This window comes from Rissa tridactyla, chromosome 2 (genome assembly GCF_028500815.1).
Source record: "Rissa tridactyla isolate bRisTri1 chromosome 2, bRisTri1.patW.cur.20221130, whole genome shotgun sequence".
Taxonomy (NCBI): domain Eukaryota; kingdom Metazoa; phylum Chordata; class Aves; order Charadriiformes; family Laridae; genus Rissa; species Rissa tridactyla.
Window position 1 is genome coordinate 32,847,748 of NC_071467.1, and position 17,150 is coordinate 32,864,897.

Sequence of the window (17,150 nt, forward strand, 5' to 3'; positions counted from 1 at the left end):
CTCCCACCCCCCGGCCCCTGAAACTGCACTTTTTAAAGTGGGAAAAGCAAGAGAAAATCCATGAACAGAAACTTATCTCCCCCAGCCCCTTCTTCATTCTGTGTCTCACTGAAGCAGAAGCAGGATTTTCATAATTTGTCCTGGATGAAATATTAATTTCTGCCACATTCAAGAGCCTCGTCCGAGGCACCAAAACAGACAACAACTGGCTCAAAAACCTCCACCCGCTGAAGGCGACAACCCCACCAGAGCCCCTCATTGCCATGGAGTTGACATCAGCAGCTGATGTGAGTCCCAGGCACTGTAAGGGCTGGATCGTGGGCACACCCCGGGCACCGACAAATGGTGAAACTTCCTTGGTGAACTGCACTAGCACCCCACTTTCTACCTGCAATCAAACCTCAATTACAGTAATTCAACAGCAAGGAGGAGAGCTTTAACAGGAGGGGTGGTGAGAACCCAGAAGGTGGTGGCAAGGGCTGTTTCTTGCTCCTCGGGTTGAGCGTGCTGACCCACAGGTTGGGAGCCCAGTGAGGTACCAGCCCTCAGGCCATCGTACCGGCATGGGCAAATCCTGACTTACACACCGGGCTCTGGGATGGATTCACAGCTGGGAATGTGGGTAGTACCCCCGGCAGCCAGGAGTGAGAAGCCTGACTCCCACTACTACTGCCTTACACCACACCACCTCCTCAACGTGGGTAGTGCTGCTCTTAGGAAACTCTCCCTTCCCAGTGGTGGTTTATCAAAATCCTTTTATTTGGCATGTTGTTCTTGATAAAATCTTTATTAGCATCTTCCTGTAGTGCAAGACAGGAAGATAAAATAATTGCCACTTTCTATTAAAGGAATAAGCTTTCCAACAGCTTGATAATAAAAATTTCCTGTGAGCTTCCCATGCTTCCACAATTCGTATCTTAATAGTTTTCCAGAAATATTTTTTTTTCTTTCCTAACCTCCATTGGGAAAATTGCCTTGAATTTCCCCTCCCCCCCCAAAAAAAAGAGACGTAAACATTACATTTGAGTGAATGTAAGATATAATTGTGCACTAAAAAACAGTGTATCAGTTAGTTCATATTTTTTTCAGCACACAGGACAAATGATTTTCACAGAAAAAGTAGCAACAGTAATTCAGCAAAATGGGTGTTCTGGTGCAATGACAAAATTAGGTCCTTCGGTTTTGCTTAAATACAAGCGAAGATTAGAACTTCCCAGACCTGAGTATCAATGGGAGCTTTGGGTGCACAATAAACTTAACTCTGAATCTCAGTGAAGTATTTTACTCCAAAATACAATAAAATACAATAAAATAAAATAAAATAAAATAAAATAAAATAAAATAAAATAAAATAAAATAAAATAAAAGTATAACAACTTTTCAACTATTTTTATCCAATAATACAATCATTCACTAATGGTACTGTGAGTTTGCCCGCAGCCTAAAGTCAAACCTAAAGTCACCAGCAAAAGATCTTGTCAAGCTGACGAGCAACAGCTGCAGAAGGACAGCAACATTCTCAGAAGCACTTAGGCTTTCGAGAACTGAATCTTAACAAGAAATCATGTGCTTTGCAATCACGTAGCTACGCAGGAATACTGGTATTCCTGAGGAGGTTAATATGTAATGCCAAAATAGCTGCTTTTCTAATAATAAATTTGACCAGGTCAGGAGACAATTGGATCTTTAAATTGAAACTTGTTCAGAGAAACTATCCTCGGAAAATGGACAGAATCACGGAACATGCTCATCCATGAAGAAATAAAATTACTGGTGCCTTTCGGTTGTTAGCTACGCAATTTGCAGCACTCCTTTTACATTTTTAAAAGTTATTTTTGAAAGCTGGGTGAAAGAGAAAACTGCACACATTTGCACTGATGCCCTGCATTAGACTACATCTTTTCAGAAGTAACTTATTTGTAATTTTACTTAAACAAATTATTTACATAGTAAAGCTAATGCATCTCTTATTAAAACAGGCAGCCCTATAAATTGTCAAGGTATTAAAAAGAAGTGGGACAGCTAACACATGAGAAATTCTACAGAAATATTTCAGTTTTATTCGTTCCCCAAAGGTTTTACCCACAGCCACAGTGAAGCCGTAGCTTAAACCAGCTCCAGAGAGAGAGAGCTCCATTTACAGCTCCGCAGCAACTGCGTTTCGCACCATGGGCAAACTGGTGTCCGTCATTTAGACTGGGTAAGTCTCAGATGGGATAAACTTTTATACCAGTCCTTCAAGACTCCTTTCATGAGTTTTTGACTGAAATGGGCTATTAAGATGATATTCGTATAATCAATCTTAATTTTTTTCTTTTACTGTTTCAACTGGATGGTGTCTGTTCTTTCTTTAAAAAATTGGCAATTGCGTCTGCTGAACAGACAATCTTCTGAAGACTTGGATTTGATCTTTCTGCAGTAATTTTTTCAAAAAAAAATCATTGCTAAATCACTAAAAATACTTTGAAAACGAAGTGCACATAACGATTCGAAATATTTTAAAAAGCACGTAAAAGTTACAGTCAGCGCTTGAATATTTAAGCATCTTCCACACACAAATACATCAAATAACATCTATATCATAAGTGTATGCCACAGTCCAGGGTTAGGTCACATAACAGGGATTGATTGTCATCTAAATACACGATTAGGGTCACAGTAGGGTCACACAATCTATTCGTCACTTTGACTAAAGAAAAAGTTCCGCGTACGTTCAACAGACAGACTCTTCATCTGCTTAAAAAACAGAAGAGAAGACCCTGCCACTGCCAAAGAAAAGAGCAAAACTCCTATTAACACTCCAGCGTCACCTTTCAGAGTTGTGTTCCCCTTAATGCGTAAAGCTTCTACGCTGACTTGTTCCATCAATCACACTATTTTTAAAAAAGTTAAGTTGAAGCAATTATCAGTCTCTCTGATGTTTCAGCCAGAAAACTAGCATAACCAGCAGTTAACCAGCAGCTAAGGAAGCTTTTCTTTATATTTTACACCCTGACAATTTACTAGCATCTACACAAAGTACCTCATTTTGTGAGCACACATGTACTATCATATGAAATTGGAAGAACTACTTGCCTAGAAGAAAAGTTGATCTTGTGGATAAGGTTTTGCATGACTGGAGCTTTATAGTACAGCTTTTTCAAAACATTTGAGTTTTGAAAGTGATGGTCTCTACGTGCCAGACCCCGGAAACAGACAGTCATAAATTTGCTTGCATTACACCAGGTACTATTCCCCCCCCAATAAAAAGAGTTCTGTGGCATTTTCTGACCAGCCCACACCAGCAAATTCAAACATTCACTGAGGGATGTTTTCAGACAATATTTCCAGAAGAGGGAAAAGAAGACAATAAATGAAAAAAAGGAGAACAACTTAAGACACATTTTAAGAACTAGATCGTGTAGCTATTAGTGAGGCAAAATCCATGTCCAAATTCAAGATCTGAGCCATCCATCGCACCCAGCCTGGCACACATTAATGGAACAAGCAAGGACCGGTGCTTGCTCTCTGTATGGAGCTGTGTTGATATCGATCACTGTGTCCCTTGCACAATGCACAAACAGTACGGTAGTGATGTGAAATTATTACTAAAGTCAACCCGCGGCGAGCTGAAGGGGTGGAAAGCACCCTCACTCCTGAATCTTGTGAGCATACTTCTGAAGAAGGATTGATTAAATTTTTCCCAGAGAAAAAGTCATGAGAAATGTACACACGATCCAAAGCAGAGCGTAGCCCAGAGACAAGTAAAGAGGGCTAAGTACCTCCTCGTATGTGAATGAAGTGGCACGATTCCAGTACGAGAGAACGGGAGGAAATCATCCTGAGCATCTACACCTTAGCCAGCTCCATGTATTTGCTCCTTGATATTCACACTCCACTATCTATTTCCCCCTTGGATAAGCACCCTTATGAGAAGGGAGAGGGGTTATAGAATCAGCTCCCTGTGCTCATGCAGAGCAGGAAAAGTGGTGTGGGACTCAAAAAGTGTGTCACGCGGGAGATGTGAAGGGGATGCTGCAAAGACATTTCATACACTATTTCATTCCAAGCCTTTTCACCTGCACCAAAGCATCAGTTTTTGCATTCTGAATTTACCTAGAAAAAACACACCTGGCTATAGCTCCGTCTTTTAGAACTTGAGTTTCTTCTACACTAAAACACCTTCATAAGCCATTCACCGTCTCTTCTTAATCCTCTCAGATTTCTCAAGATCTGAGGGGGGGATGGGGGGGAAGCCTACAGAAAATCATCCACCTTGCGCTGTTGTCCCGCTGCCAGCAGCCTGGGGTAACCCTCGACCTGAGACGGAGCCCTCGGGGCAGTCCCGCCTCCCGCCACCCAGCCAGGGTCACAGCTGAGCGAGGGACAGGGCACTGCGGGAGCAGCTCGGAAACCAAGTCTCCCTCCTCCAAAAGAGCGACTCCACAACACGGTTGTTGGGTTTTTTTCACCCTCTTTTTTTTTTTTTCAAATTTTTTTTTTTTTTTTTTTTTTTTAAGGATTTCCTCCCCGCGGATGAGCGGCTCTTTCCACGCGCACTGCCAAGGTCCATCCTTCCCTCCCTGGCCGCGCACCCGGCACTGGGCGTGTAACCGGGGCTCTATGTAACCACCGCCGGCGTGGCGTGGCCCCGCCACAGCCGCTGCGGGACGCCCGCGGGGACCCATCCCGCCGCTCTCGCCCTCCTCCGGCCCCGGCCCCGGACCGACGCCGGTCCCCTTCTCTCCACCCGGCCCGGGACTCTTTGCCGACCTCCCCGGTGGCGGAGCGGGGGGATGCCACCTCCCCTGGCGCCCGGCCAGCCGCCCGCGCCGGCCTCGCCGCGCTGAGGCCGGGGAGCCCGGCGGGGAGCACCGCGGCTGCCGGCGGAGCAGAAAGTGAAAGTACCTGCCGCCGGCGGAAGCCCCATGGGAAAAGCAAAGCCCGGCCGCCCGGCAGCTGCCTCCGACCGCGCCGGGTCCCCCCAAGGCAGGCGGGCGGCGGGGGGCTGCTGAGCCCCGCCCGGCTCCTTTCGCCCCCGGCTTGCGCGGCGCTCCGCGGGCACCATGGGCGAGACGGCGCCGCCACCATGACCGCGGAGCCGCCGGCGCAGCTCCCTGCCACTCTCCCCGCGGACCATGTTCCATGGTAAGGAGCGCGCACCGCACCGCACCGCACCGCTCCGCGCCCCTCCGCAGGCGGCGGCGGGCAGAGGCGCGCGGGGCGCCCCCGCTCCACCTGCGCCCGGGCTGCGCTGGGGTGGGCTGGGCTCCGCCATTCGCTCCGCTCCGCACCCCCGGCCGCGCTCGTTCCTCACCGGCTCCGCTGTCTCCGCGCTCCCGGCCCCGCCGCCTCGCCTGCTGCGGCGGCGGCGCGATGCCTCCCGGTGCCCTTTTAAACCGGCGGTGACGGCCGGGGAAATTCCCAGTTTTACTTTTCGGTTTTGGTTTGGTTTGTGGTGGTTTTTTTTTCATTTTCCCCGTGGAATGAAAGCAAAAGCGCCCGGTTCCCATCCCGCCCGCTGCCGGGAAGCGGGGCCCGGGGAGCGGCGGAGGCGGCGGGACGGTGTGAGGGGCGGGGGAGCTGCGGGGGACCCTCGCTCCGCGCCGCTCCGCGGGCACCTGCCGCCCCGCCGTCCACGCCCGGCGCAGGTGCCGCTCAGCACCGGGGACGCCCCGTCTCCGCGCCCGCGGAGCCGCGGCGCAGCCCGTCCGCACCTTTGCCACGGGTTCAGCGAGGCAGAGGGAGAAAAAGCGGCTGTTACCGGCTGGCCGCGGGGGTTGCGGGCCGCGCAGCGGGGCTGGGCGGCCGGGGCGGGGGGCTGAGGGTGTCGCCCGCCGAGGTGCGGATGGTTTGCGGGGACACCGGGCAGTTTTGGGGCGGGGCAGGAGCCCGGTGGGGACCGGGGGGGAGCGCACGCCTCAGGCGCCAGCGTGCTTGGGGTGCCGCTTCCAAGCTGCGTGCACAGAAGGGGGTTTTTAATTAAAAACAAAACAAATAAAATAAATAAATAAATAAAAAACCCCCAAAAAACCAAGAGGGGCTTTTTTACGTTTGGAAATACTGGAATGCTAACTCTTCCCGGCTTTTCTCTGAGAATTTTTTGGGGCTTTCCAGATATGACTTAGGAGGTTTTGTGAGTTTACTGAAAAGATGGGCTAGTACCGGTAATACATGCTCCCTTTCTTTTGGAGTGCTGGTCGTATGGAGCACTATCAGTTCCACTTCTTTTGAAAAGACTTCATTTTAAGAAAAATCCTTTCAATTCTCAGGCCAAAGGTCCAGAAACTTTTTATGACATTCGTCTAACGTGTTCCGGAGAACTCATTTAGGAATGGCTGAGAAGGTTTCATTGCGATCCTGCGATGGGTCCAGGGACTTCATAAGTGTGCAGCATCCCTTTCAGAATTATCTGCTTTGATTCTGTAATTTACTCATTTGAAAAAGATTCACAGTCTGTACAATACAGAGAAAGTAAAAATAAAGAAATAGAAGTGACTTTGCAGTTTTCATCTATTATCTCCACTTGTTGCTGGACAAAGCAACTTTTAAGTGATGGAATCAGTTATATTGATTTTAATTTAGAAGAATCTTATTTGTATCTTTTGAAGCGTATTTTTGACGTAGCATATTCATGTTGCTTGTATCACTGTTATTTGGAAACAAGCATTGCAGTTCTCTTTTTTTGCACTGGAATCACAGATGTTAGGTGGCTCAGTAAAGATTATTTCATTCCTTTCTTCTTAGTTATTCAAGATTTCTCTCTGAGGCTGGGATTTACTAGTGACACCCAAGTCCAGAGACGCCCATCTATGAGAGCTGGACAGGCTGTACCCAATGCTCCCACCCTCGTTGGAGAGGAAGGAAAGTAGCAGCTGGGGTCAGGGCACCCCTTTTGCCTTTCCTGGCTGCAACTCCACAGTTACTTTGTATGCTGCTGTTGCTCTTACTTGAGTAGCAGAGATGGGTAGAAACAGCTCATACTGGTCCAGGAAAGATGCTGTGATCTTTGCTAATCCTCCAACCTAAATTTCTAGCTTTGTGTTTTTCCAAAACCTTCCATTTAAGCATCATCCTAGCCAGTCTGGCTGTAGGCCGGAGCCCAACTATGAATTTGCTAATCTTGATAACGTCCTGTACCCAGTCTCCCTCATTCCCAGCAACAGGCCAGTCACCTGCAGCCTCCAGTTACCTTGCTAGTCCCTTCAGGGTCTTTTTATATTTTGGTCTTTTCTCTCTGTCCAACCTCACAAAACTTCTTTTTTTCTGGATGTCATGCAAGGACAGAAGACCAAAGATCTGGACAAATCAAGATGTTCCACTGAAGGGAGAAACAAAGTGAGGGGCAATGAGATTTGCTCCAAAAGATTGCAAAAGACTTGCAGAGAAGGGTGTATTTGCTGCCTTATCTCATGTTACGGCCGCTCGTATGGAATTGTACATTTGGTCAGTCCAAAAACGTGTTTAAACACACTTTTGATGTAAAGGCATGTTCGTGGGCATTTGTAGAATTTATCATATGAAAATTTGATAATTACAATGGGATTCTTCTGCAGATTAAGACACTTGAATGTCTACACCTATCTGACTAAGACACTTACTTGTCTACATATGTACTAGGTGGCTATGGTCCAATTATGGTCAATGGAGAGACCCTGTCAATGCTCAATGTGAAGCCTGGAGATGAATTCAGCCCAAGTAGACACCAAGTGCCTGCTCAGCAAAATAGCTGTAGGCTTTTAACCATGCTGGCTAAACCATGAGTAAGAGGGAATTTAGACACCCAAATAGTGTCTTAATCTGGATCTGAATCCTTTCCTCAGGGTACAAGTCATTTGGTTATACAAAGGTCCCTTTTAAACTGTGTAAACGGATTACAGAATGTATTTGTTAACACAGCATACACTCTATGACATTTAATACGTACTTAATTGCTCTTGTTATCCAGCCTTTTTTAGATCTATCTTTCGGGTTCTGCCACTGCTCCTTGTTCTGTCTCCAGTGAATTCTTCTAGTTGTGCGATGGGAAATAAAACAAACGAAATCCGTGTGAAGTATGAGAATATACTAAGCCACGACATCGATGAGCTGGTAAGTAATAGCTCTTCGGCTTTCAAGAAGTGTTGATTGTTTTTAGATGATGGCAAATAATAGTAACAAAAAGCTCTAATTTTGACATACGGTAAAAGACCAATTTAAAATCACACATTATCCTGGAATGGTGGCTTTATTTGAGGGAGTGCAAAAATTCAGTCTTTTTAAAATCTCTGAAATCTGTGGATGCTGCCAATTTGCATGTACAAATATTGTGATGCAGGTATTTGTGCCTGTGCACCATGTAGTTCAACACATGTACCATTTGGCCCTAGATAGAATATTATATTAAAAAGTACTCTTTTCTGAAGTAATTTCATTATTACTTCCATTTATATCTTCTTATCAAGAGCAGAAAGCATTAGACAACCTGTAATTTATTCTGCAAATTGTAGACTTCTTGACTGAAGCTTTATGTTGTCCATTGAATACAAATGCACAGAGGCACAAAATCCATACAACAATAAAAGTGTCTTTGTATTTTACCTGCTAATATATCTTGTTTAGCCAACAAAAAGTCAGCTTTTCTAGATGGCACCAGAGAAAAACTTAACTTTCACAGTTGTAAATCTCCTCCTTTATGGCTTTATCAGCCAGATTTATTACAGCTTTGCAAGAAAGTATCATAACAGTTTACCGATCCATGCCCAAAACCTACCTTCCAACTCTTCATCATGAATTGTTAACAATTAAATTCATCTGTCAAGAACACTTTCATGGGAGAAAGCACTTTCCACGGTTGGATTAGCAGAGGCATTTCCACGAAAATGGGATTTTTCTGACAGTTTGTCACTAAACAAGAACCCACCAATCTGTTGCAGTGTTAAATCAAAATCTATTTGCATGAAATACAAGCAATACACAGTGCTTTTCCAAAGTTGTCTGATGTGTCCATATGCATGCTTAAGTAAGGACATCTAACACGATCATGGAATCATAGAATAGTTTGGGTTGAAATAGATCTTCAAAGGTCATCTAGTCCAACATCCCCTCTGCAATGAGCAGGGACATCTTCAACTAGATCAGGTTGCTCAGAGCCCCCTCCAATGTGACCTTGAATGTTTCCAGGCATGGGGCAGCTATCACTTCTCCAGGCAGCATATGCCAGTGTTTCACCACCCTCATTGTAAATAATTTTTTCTGAATATCTAGTCTAAATCTACCCTCTTTTAGTTTAAAGCCATTACCCTTTGTCCTATTGCAACAGGCTCTGCTAAAAAGTTTGTCCCCGTCTTTCCTGTAGGCCCCCTTTTAAGTACTGAAAGGCCACAATTTGGTCTCCCCAGAGCTGAACAACTGCAACTCTCTCAGCCTGTCTTCACAGGAGAAGTGCTCCAGCCCTCTGATCATTTTTGTGGCCCTCGTCTGGACTTGCTCCAACAGGTCCATGTCTTTCCTACGCTGAGGGCTCCAGAGTTGGACGCAGTACTCCAGGTGGGGTCTCACCAGAGCAGAGCAGAGGGGCAGAATCCCCTCCCTTGACCTGCTGGCCACACTTCTTTTGATGCAGCCCAGGATATGGTTGGCTTTCTGGCTGTGAGTGCACGTTGTCAGCTCACGTCCAGCTTTTCATCCACCAGTACTCCCAAGTCCTTCTTGGCAGGGCTGCTCTCAATCCCTTCATCCCCCAGCCTGTATTGATTCTGGGGGTTGCCCTGACCCAGGAGCAGGACCTTGCACTTGGCCTTGTTGAACCTCTTGAAGTTCACGTGGGCCGACTTCTCGAGACTGTACGGGTCCTTCTGGCTGGCATCCTGTCCCTCAGGCCTGTCAACCACATCACTCATCTTGGTGTCACCCACAAACTTGTTGAGGGTGCACTTGATCCCACTGTCTATGTCACTGATGAGGAAATATACTGAACAGTATTGGTCCCAATACAGACTCCTGAGGGACACCACTCGTCACTGATCTCCATCTGGACATTGAGATGTTGATCACTATCCTCTGGATGTGACCATTCAACCAATTCCTCATCCACTGAATAGTCCACCCATCAAATCCATATCTCTCCAATTTAAAGAGAAGGATGTTGTGGGGGACCGTGTCAAAGGCCTTAGAGAAGTCCAGATAGACAACATCCCTAGCTCTTCCCTTGTCCACTGAAGTAGTTGCTCCATCATATCAGGCCACTAGATTGGTCAGGCACAATTTCCCCTCGGTGAAGCAATGCTGGCTGTCTCGAATCACCTCCCTGTCCTGTATGTGCCTTAGCATAGCTTCTAGGAGGATTTGTTCCATGATCTTCCCAGGCACAGAGGTGAGGCTGACAGGCTGGTAGTTCTCAGAATCCCCCTTTCTACCCTTCTTAAAAATGGGTGCAATGTTTCCCTTTTTCCAATCATTGGGGACTTCACCTGACTGCCACGACTTTTCAAATATCATGGATAGTGCCCTGGCAACTATGTCAGCCAGTTCCCTCAGGACTTTGGGATGCATCTTGTCAGCTCCCATGGACTTCTGTACATTCAGATTCTTCAAGTGGTCACGAACCTGATCTTCTCTTACAGTGGGAGGGACTTTGCTCCCTAGTCCCTGTCTTGTGGTCCATCCACTTGAGAGGTGTGGGGAGAGGTTGCCAGTGAAGACAAAGGCAAAAAGAAGTTGTTGAGTACCTCAGCCTTCTCCTTGGCTGTCGTTACTAGTTTGCTAGACTTGCTCATCAGGGAGGGCACGCTTTCTTTGACCTTCCTTTTCTGGCTGACATACCTGTAGAAGCCCTTCTTATTATTCTTTGAGTCCCTTGCCAAGTTCAGCTCCAGTTGCGCCTTGGCTTTCCTTACCCCATCCCTACACAACCGGGCAGCATCGCTACACTCTTCCCCGGAGGTCTGTCCCTGCTTCCACTGCCTGTACATTTCCTTTTTGTCCTCTAGTTTGACCAGCAGGTCTTGACCCAGCCGTGCTGGTCTCTTGCCTTCCTTTCCTGATTTCTTACACCTGGGGATCAAGAGCTCTTGCACTCTGTGGAAAGTGTCCTTAAAGATCTGCCAGCTCTGGTCTTCTCCCTTGTCCCCGAGGGCAGTTTCCCAGGGTCTCCTACGGACTAACTCCTTGAAGAACTGGAATTTAGCTTTCCTAAAATTCAGGGTCCTGACTTTACTCTTTGCCTGACCCATGTCCCTCAGGACTGCAGACTCCACCAGTGTGTCATCACTGGAGTCCGGGCTGCCTCCAATCTTGACGTCACCAATTAGCTCACTTGTGTTGGTGACTAACAGGTTCAGTATCTCATCCCCTGTGGTAGGGCTGTCTATTACATGGCTTAAGAAGTTATCCTCAATGCACTCCACGAGCCTCTTGGATTGCCTACAGCTCGCTGTGCTGCTTTCCCAGCAGAATTCAGGGTGGCTGAAGTCCCTCAGCAGGACGAGAGCCTGCGAGTGCAGTGCCTCCTGTAGCTGGAGTAAGAAGGCTTCATCAGTAGGCTCCCCTTGATCAAGTGACCTGTAGTAGACACCAACCACAAGGTTCCCTTTGTTGCCTCAGTCTCTAATTCTTACCCATAGGCTTTCAACAATAATATTTTCATGAGCTGCCTTTTTTAAAGCCCTGCTGGTTGTACTAGGTTAGCTGGATATAGGCTGAAGACGAAAGCGAAGGAATTCTTTTCAGTTGGGTTCAGTTGTCATGTCAATGACAAGTATGAGAGTAGAAGAGAAAATAACCCGGAGAATGAACCGTTGGTAAAAGATTGTGGTCATGCAAAGTGAGCAAGTGGTATTGCTTAGGACTTCTGTTAGTGCCTGTGCAAAGTGAGTGCTCCAATCTGTTTAGATGCCTGGGGCATGTATTTATTGAGGCAAACATTGACAAATATTGTATTTGATGTCTGCGTAAGTTTTAAATATTCCTGTATGTTTTAAAATGCCAAAGAACCAAGTAATTCGATTGAATGTGAAAGTTTAAAATGAATATATCTGTGTCCAGTTCTGGGCTCGCCCATACGAGAGAAATACAGAGCTATTAGAGAGAGTCCAGCAAAGGGCCATGAAAAAGCAAGATGCTGAAGGGGCTGGAGCACCTGTCCTGTGAGGGAAGCTTGAGAGAGCTGGGACTGTTCAGCCTGGAGAAGAGAAGGCTCAGGGAGAATCTTATCAATGTCCATAAATAACTGAAGGGAGGGTGCAAAGAGGATAGAGCCAGGCTCTTTTCAGTGGTGCCCAGTGACAGGACAAGGGGCAATGGGTGCACACTGAAATTCAGGAGGTTCTCTCTGAACATCAGGAAAGCGTTTTCCACTGTGAGGGTGACCAAGCACTGGCACAGGTTGCCCAGGGAGAAGGTGGAGTCTCCATCCTTGGAGATATTCAAAAGCCACCTGGACATGGTCCTGGGCAACCAGTTCTAGGTGGCCCTGTTTGAGCAGGGGGTAGGACCAGATGACCTCCAGAGGCCCCTTCCCACCTCAACCATTCTGTGATTCTGTGTGATTTTGTGAATACCTTTAGAAATTGTAGCTGGATTGGCATTTTCTTTGCCTGCTTGCCAAGGAAAAGATCCGAATTGTACACTGACCCTGCTACACCCCAGGAGATGCTACAGAACAATTTAGTGTCGACATCTCCATCTGTTTGTGAGAAACTTCTCAATTGATTAAAAGTACTTCCATGTTTAAACATATATGATATTTTACAGGTAAATATGTCTGCAGAGTATCGTGACAGGTGCTGCAAGAATAAAAAACATGAAAATAACAAAGTGTTTTTCTGCAATGATACTCAGGTAAAATTTAACTTCTCAGAATTTACTTTGGAGAATAAAAACTCAAATGCGCTCTTTGTACAGTCCAGTCTCTGACTAACATACTGTGATAGAGACGAATATTACCTTTTAATAGTCAAATCATGATATTCAGCGTGGTTCCTTTTTTGAATTTGGAATCAAACAACTTGTCAAATAAATTGGTATTTTAAAAATTAAAATAGTAAGCAATCCCATACCCGAGAAATGCTTTTTTTTCCTACTATAACGATTCTTTTATGTTTTTATTCAAAAATATACAGAAAACTTACTTTATTTTGCTAGTGGGAGTAAACATAAACATTTCCCAACATCTGTTTTCATTTTTCTTCAGAAAATCTTACGAGCTAAGCATTTCACTTCAAATCTGAAAGCTTTGAGTGTAATAGTTTGGGCAGATCTCAAATGACAGAAAGCACAATTGTCAGCTGTTGCTCCACATTTTATCATGACTTGATAAAAGGACTGACGCCAAAAATCATTCACTGTTTTCCTAACTGCATCAGCTGGTTTCATTACGGCTGTGATTTCTCCCTAACATCCTTACGCTGTTATTATTACTACTATAAATTGGTACTTTAAATATTTTGAAGAGATGGCGGGTAGGTCAGATTAGTCATGTGTTTTATTGGAAAAGATTGGCACTATGAAAGCAAAAGAAACTAATGGTGGATGATGGAGCGTTTTTTAAAAGACAAACCAACATTATAAAGAATTAACGGTGCACAGACTTGTCAGGACGTATTTTTCTTGCTGTCTTTACAGGAAGTAGAATCACTACAGAGTATGGCGTGCAACATGCTCAGATTCTTTCATAAGCAAAAAATCAGCAGAGACTTTAGATGGAAAGCAGCATTAGTCTCATGTGGGACATTACAGGTTCTACAGTGCAAATGTGAAAGACTTAAAAAAGAAAAGGTGAGTGGTAGTGGTGGTCTACAGCTTATTGGAAGTATGTGACTTATTCCTTAGAGCTCTTCAGTGCAGCCTATCGTATCAACCTCTCAAAGGTACAATTATCATGCACATGTTACACGCATGATGAATTTTGCTCTGTATAGTGTACGACTTGTAATAGACATCAAGCCCAGTGCAAAGACTAAGACAATGATGTGGAAGTCTGTAGTGAAGATATATACTCTGGTTCAGTGCTGAAATACCTGAGTTAATTCTCCAGTAAAAGACAAAGACCACACTTGTGTGAAGAAGGCCTTTAATTTCTCTAATGTATAAAATCATAGTTGCTACTTCTCATCGGGGTTCTACCCTAAGATTAATGTTTAATTTGGTTTGTTTCAACAAACAAATAGTGGGAGTTTCTCTCCTTTCCATAATCCCTTTGATCTTTATTTTAACCACAATATCTCAAACTCAACAAGAATGGTTAGATAGGAAAATATTTGGATTTTTAGTCATTGGCAAGATCTGCTCTTTGATGTCACTCAAATCTAGCACAATGATCTACTGACTACCATAGCAAAGGAAGACCGTTCTTCTAAGTGTGGTTCAAAGCTATTTTTTGAACACAAAACTATTGATCAACATCAAAAAGCCTTCCCATAGGCACCAAAGGATATAATTCTTTATGACTGGCTTAAATAGTTGGATGGAAGGCTGCATTTAACTCATTCTTTTTCTCCTTGAAATGGAGAAGGTCTTATAATCTAGGACCAAGTCTTCAAAGTAATGTTGACACCTATATTTTGCTTAGCAACCTGTGGTGAATCCAACATTTGCCTTACCATAAAAGGTATCCCAGTGTTGTGGTTTAACTGCAGCCAGCAACTAGGACCGCGCATCTGTTTGCTTGCCCCCTTCCTTTTTCCCCCTCCAAAAAGAGTCGGAGTAGGGGGGAAGAGGGGAAAAAAGGAGGGGAAATGGAGGAATAAAGACACTTCTGTGGGTTGGGATAGTTTAATAGAAAAAAATAACAGAAAAGTAATAATAACAATAATAATAATAATAACAAGAATAATAATGACATGGGTCACTCTCACCATCCTGAGCAGTGATTGCAGATCCCGCCCCCCAGCCAGCCCCTGTTTATATACTGAGCGTGACATCCATGGCGTAGAATATTTCATTGGCCATTCTATCATTCTGTCTATACTTCTACGGGAAGCTGGAAAAAGTCCTGGAACATTGTTGTGTTGTGTCCTAACAACAATAGGTATTATTGGCATTCCTCTCACAGAAAGAAAATTAATTCTTTCCCAGCCAAAACCAGGACACCCAGTTACGTCATAGAAGCCAAAGAGTGTCACCCTTGGAACTCCTGCCTAACCTTGTGGATGCCTGGTTTTATTTAAAGACCAATTAAAGTCATTTGGTAAAAGTCATCAACAGTCATTGAATGTGGACAAGAACCACGGTCATCTTGTCTCTGGGTGAGATCCTGAACGCCACGCCATAGCATCAGCCCCTGGGAACAGGTCTGTCTTGTCCCACCAGGCTCAAGGTACCACACACGTAGTCATACCTTTTGAAGTTTGGGTCACAATTTAATTGGCTTCATTTTACCAGTCCTTCCAATAACAGAGGATAAATTTTAAACCACTGACAGAGGATGTACACGTTCTCAGTTGCATGCACACCGGTTTCAGCTGTCCACGTTAAAAGCCGCACTGTCCCAGTCCAGTGGGCAGGGGCGGCCACAGGGCTGTGCTCAGAGTGAGAACATCAGAGTGAGAACATCAGAGTGATGCAGGCCATGTACCGCCACGGCATGTTTTGTGAGTAGCCCAGCTTTCTGGCTTAATGACCATGGAAGGTACCTCCATTATTTATTGAGATGTAAGACTCAGATTGTTTTAAAATAGGTCTATATGAAAAGAAGAAGCACGTCTCAATTAACAATACAAACTATTCCTTTTCAGGTTTGCACGCAGGTAAATACACATAATGAAGATACAGAAACAGGTGAACAGTCCAGAAAGAAATGCAACCAAGAATTTTGTGAACTGAAAGAAAATATATCTAGCCTTCGATCCTGCTGGAATAAATTTGAAAAAATAATTTCCAGGTGATTCCAGGTGCATCCTGCTCTTTTCTTTCGAAGTGGCATTACTTGGTATCTTTGCATTTTATATGCATTCTTCAAGTAACTCTGTTCGCTTATATGAACACTTTATGCCAGAATACTGATGGAAAGCTACTGTACCTTGTTCCTGGAGACGGAATAAACAGAAACAGCTAAACCAAGCTGCTGAAGTCCAAGAAGTGGAAATAAAAGACCAGCATTCAAAGCAAAGAGCTCTGCAGAAGACTGTGTCCCATCTTCATGCTCTGGAAACTACTTTGAATTTTCTGATCTTTCGAGTAACTTTATAATACCGTCATAAGAAAGCAATCTACTTACATGTCTACTGCAATTTATAAAACCACCTTAGAAGCTGCAGGTGAAGAAAACAGCATGGAAAAGTAGCTGGTGTCTTTATATCCATGTAAAACACATCAAGGACCAAAAGGAACAATTCACCAAACAAGCAGCTGATCTTGGGTCTATTCTGCTGATGCAATAATGTTATAATGTTTTCAGCGTGGGTACCTAATGGATCTGCAAACTGACTTAGGTTTGGAAAAATAGGGAAAAGATTAACTTTTTGAAAACCTTAGGAAGGGCACTGATTTTTGAGGGATGTAGCACTGGCTGAAGTAGAGGCAAGACAGCGAGACCTATGCAAGGCCAAAAAGGAGACGCCTGAATGTAAGTTTGTTCAGCTGACTGGAAGCAGCACTAGCCTTATGTATTTGGTTATTCTAGAGTTAGCTGCAGGAGGAGCTAGAATTTCTTACCTTCAGATTGTGATTTCTTATATGCCATTATTTTATATAACGCGTTTAACATGTTAGACAAACATGACTTAAAATGTGTGAATATTTTCAGAGAATAATATATTGGCATTTAACTAATAAAGCGTTCATATTTAATTTTGGATAAATAGAAGTATTTTTATAGTTGTTTGTAACTCTTTTGCAGTTTCTTACTTTGATATTATAACTCTTTTGGTAATAAAATATTTGTCTTCTATGGAATTGGGTTGTTGACTTTTTGGGTGTTATTACTCCTTTTTTAGCGTTGTTTCACAGCTAGTTATTAAAAGCTAACCTCCAGCTGCTTGGGACTTCCCATTATAAAATACTTACTTCTTGGTTGCTTGTAACCTGGCCAGTTTAGGTAGACACTTCCATCCGAGGTATCTCCCTTGGATTAAATATTTTGGGAAATCTTTAGTTAAGTCAGCCTGTCGTTTCCTGTTTCAGAGTGAAGTAACATATATTGTTTTAGCTGTGCTAAAATAAATTTTCTGTGGAACTACTCTGAAAAATTTTTG

The 17,150-nt window shown here is 44.3% G+C and overlaps 1 protein-coding gene across 1 annotated transcript; it reads left to right on the top strand.

Annotated features, from left to right (window-relative positions):
• The first annotated feature begins 4,552 nt into the window (after window positions 1-4,552).
• IL7 (interleukin 7) lies at window positions 4,553-16,750 on the top strand. Its single transcript, XM_054193520.1, has 5 exons — window positions 4,553-5,127; window positions 7,928-8,070; window positions 12,712-12,798; window positions 13,582-13,734; window positions 15,693-16,750. The coding sequence occupies exons 1-5, from the start codon at window positions 5,118-5,120 to the stop codon at window positions 15,840-15,842; spliced, it is 543 nt and encodes a 180-aa protein (XP_054049495.1). The 5' UTR covers window positions 4,553-5,117; the 3' UTR covers window positions 15,843-16,750.
• Window positions 16,751-17,150: the final 400 nt, after the last annotated feature.

Coding starts and splice junctions, on each gene's coding strand:
- IL7 (XM_054193520.1), top strand. Junction 8,071..12,711: donor GCCACGACATCGATGAGCTG/GTAAGTAATAGC, acceptor GATATTTTACAG/GTAAATATGTCTGCAGAGTA. Junction 13,735..15,692: donor AAAGACTTAAAAAAGAAAAG/GTGAGTGGTAGT, acceptor ATTCCTTTTCAG/GTTTGCACGCAGGTAAATAC.